The following is a 3,537-nucleotide window of genomic DNA, read 5'->3' as shown; positions in this document are numbered from 1 at the left end:
ATAACATACATATAAAAAAATACACAAGTTTTGTAAAATTCATAAAAATATAAACATACCTATGCATACAGGTTTTTTTAAAAATTGAAGTAACAGCTACTCCCGATATTTTCCAGTAACATCAGCTTGTTCACAATATTTTTTCCTTTTAGCCAACTATAATATTAGGGGAGTATACGACATATATACAAACTATACATCAGTTTTACAGAATCTATAAAACTATCTTCTATTAAGGCATACCTTGAGTACGGCTGTTAACAGCCGTACTCAAGCTGTTACTTCAATTTTTAAAAAAAACTTGTATGCATAGGTATGTTTATATTCTTATGAATTTTACAAAACTTGTGTATTTTTTTATATATATGTTATATCCTCTTTTAATGTTTTAGTTGGCTTTTAATGTTGAAGAGGGGCTTAAAAGCCCGAAACGTGTAAATTTTTTCACACGTATCAACTAAATAAAGATGAGACAACCCGCCAAGTGTCTTAATTTATAGCACTTTATTGTGTTAGAAGCATAAATAAATTCAACTAAATAAAGATGAGACAACCCGCCAAGTGTCTTAATTTATAGCACTTTATTGTGTTAGAAGCATAAAAGTTTTATCTGTATTTACCGTATATTTTGCCTTTAACCTCCAAGTTTGTCTTTTCCAACAAAAAAGAACTGCTAATAAAAATTTTGACTGTCCTAAGTTTTTACTTGGGGAAATTTTTTTACATCTTAAAGGTTTTTGTACGAATATGAATTTTAAACCGTTTCATTCATCTAGTTTCCTTTAAACAATAATATAAGGTAACTCGGAGTAGGATGGCTATGACATCAATGTTCGTGAGTTTTTTCGACATATGTCTCCATTACCACCGCATTGACAACTCTGCACGCATTAAAGCCTTTCTGCATTTTAACTTGCAGCATTTTTCTATAAGTACTTTTGAATTTATAACGATTTGAGAATTTATAGACTAGAAATAAGCATCTAAATTTATTTCATGCTTTGTTCTTGAATGCTATTTAGCGACAAAAACATATTATTATCGGTATTTTCTTTGGCAATAATGAAATCTAGCACATGGTGATTGTATCTGTTTGTGAAACAACAAAGCAGCTACGCTCAATTGTGAATCAGGTGAAAAACCGTTTTATCCTATAGGTTTCTATTTATTCTATAGAAGATGGTGTTAGTCATCTTACCCAAAATATGGAGGAAGATGGTTAACATAATCTTTTCTTATGTCACCCATGTCCGTGTTATTCACTGAAAGTTTGGTTTTGTCGTATAGTAAATTTGATGTAAAAAACTGCATCTGTATAACTGCAGCATAAACAATCATCTTTCTGGTGAAATAATATTTCCACTATTGCTTAATACAGAGAACTGCTAGGAGAAACCTAGAACGCTTGATTCAAAGTCAGGAATGCTGTAAATGGGTTCAAGAAATGCGTACTTTGGGCATTCAAGACGACTGCCTACTGACTCGGAAACATCCGATTGTAATATCCCATCTTTGCTGTCTGTCGATGAACCAAGATATTCAGAATATCGTGTCTTCTTCCACCGACCAGTCACCTGGACCATTACAACTTGAATCCCATTTTCTCTCTCCCATTACAGTAACTCCCATTACATCAGCAAATACATCAAGAACTCAACTTCGGCAAGTTTCGAACAATTGCGCCCAATACCACGCATAAGCTCTGGAAGCGACCATGTCCAAAAAAAAAAAACAATATGCAGAAGTGCTAGCTTTGCTGGAGTTTAAAAGCCGAAAACAATCACAAACAGAAATCTGAATATAAAAAGGGAAAGCCAGTTCAAATCTTCTCGGAAATGAATAAAGAAACGAATCATCAAAGGGAGTACAGAAAAAATACATCAGCCTCGTTCAATGATGCTGATTAGTATTCCGTCTGTCGCAGCTACTACGATGCTAAACGTGGCGAGTCCTGCGAATGTACAGAATACGTAAGGTGCAGAAGGTGGATGCATGACACCTACACTAAATCCTCAACCTTCTTCCTCAATTGCGACGAGATTGAACCTGGTGATGACAGCACAACAAATACAAGGAATCCAGATGTTGTAGAATAATTAATTAATTACTTGTTTATGATTTTAATATAAATAAGCTACATATTTGTAACTTAATGTTAGTTTATATTAAAAAGCTATGTATAATCATATTTTCCCATTCAGTTTTTCTTTGATCATCTTCAACCAATGTAAAGATGTAAAGATGGTAATTCGCGTACCTGTACAGTAATACCCCGAACTTACCCGATAGGTGGGACCGAGCGATAACCGCGTAAGTCGAAACCGCGTAAGTCGGGGTATAATTTCTCAATGTGTGTAAAATCCAAGTCAGATGTATGTAAGCTAATAAATGTTCTCGTTAATCTTATCTCGTTTTTTGATTCGTTCATTGTTACAAGAAATCACCACATAGAGTCTCTCGAGTCTCCGTAGATATAACAAACACAGAAATAAATAACACAAAATAAATTGTAGCTATGTGTCAATTCCGCGCGCGACACGTCCGAACATGTAAGTTGAACAATAGTGTGGAGGGAATGAGTAATCAAGAGTTGCGTGCTGCCCAAACAAAAGACGAATCGACGAGATTTGAAAATCGCGTAACTCCGGGTTCGCGTAAGTCGGGGTAGCGTAAGTCTAGGTATCACTGTATTTGGATAATTTTCTTCCAGTAGATTAATCTTATAGATGAAAACAATGTTCAGGTTTAAGGTATCGTATGTGCCTAGTCATGGTTTGTAAAATATAAATCTGAGGTAGGTAGTCGTATGCAAACAAAAGTATAACTATCTTCCCTGAGTTACTATGTAATAACTTTAATGGTAAAAACTGAATTTTATAAAACTTCTGTAAATTTTCGTCCGATGGAGATTTTATTAATTAAATTTTATTTTAAAAAGAAAAAAGTAATCTCCATCCGACGAAAATTTACAGATGAAAATTATACATGTATCGTCAGCAGGGGGCAGCTTTCTTCAAATCTAAATTTTCCAGCGCTTGTTTTTAGTAGATAAAAGCAGTATCAACCCCCAACGAAGTTATGATGGATGCAAGCAAGACATCTGTATGTCACCGGTTCCTTTTTTTAGAAATTACTTGTAATATTATTAATTGGATATACAGTAGATCCCTATAAGACGGGTTCCTATAATTACGATTCCTATAAGACGGCGAAAAAATTGTGGCGGTATCCGTAAGCAACGGTAAAAAACTCCTATAATTACGTAAAACATCATCGGGCAGCCGAACTACTTTCCGCCGTCCAGCACCACGCTACGGACAGTTTAGGCGGGTAAATTGAGTTTAGTATCGTCTGTATATTCAATTATACAGTCGACCCCCCTATAACGTGCGTTCCTATAACGACAATTCCTATAACGTAGCGAGAAAATTGTAGCAACATTCGTATAAAGTACCTCCTATAACGTCGTTTCGCGACAAGATTGATAGAATCTGGACCAATAGTGGATGAGCAGCCGAACTACTTTCCTCCGACCCT

At 35.1% G+C, this 3,537-nt stretch overlaps 1 protein-coding gene across 1 annotated transcript; it reads left to right on the top strand.

Moving 5' to 3' along the window:
* The first annotated feature begins 1,051 nt into the window (after positions 1-1,051).
* Positions 1,052-2,086, top strand: LOC111640462. Its single transcript, XM_023386472.1, has 2 exons — positions 1,052-1,133; positions 1,379-2,086. The coding sequence occupies exons 1-2, from the start codon at positions 1,077-1,079 to the stop codon at positions 1,697-1,699; spliced, it is 378 nt and encodes a 125-aa protein (XP_023242240.1). The 5' UTR covers positions 1,052-1,076; the 3' UTR covers positions 1,700-2,086.
* Positions 2,087-3,537: the final 1,451 nt, after the last annotated feature.

This window comes from Centruroides sculpturatus, unplaced genomic scaffold (genome assembly GCF_000671375.1).
Source record: "Centruroides sculpturatus isolate CEXI.00-Female unplaced genomic scaffold, Cexi_2.0 scaffold1147, whole genome shotgun sequence".
NCBI lineage: Eukaryota > Metazoa > Arthropoda > Arachnida > Scorpiones > Buthidae > Centruroides > Centruroides sculpturatus.
The sequence above is the reverse complement of the archived record's forward strand: the minus strand, read 5'-3'. Positions and strand labels throughout refer to the sequence as shown.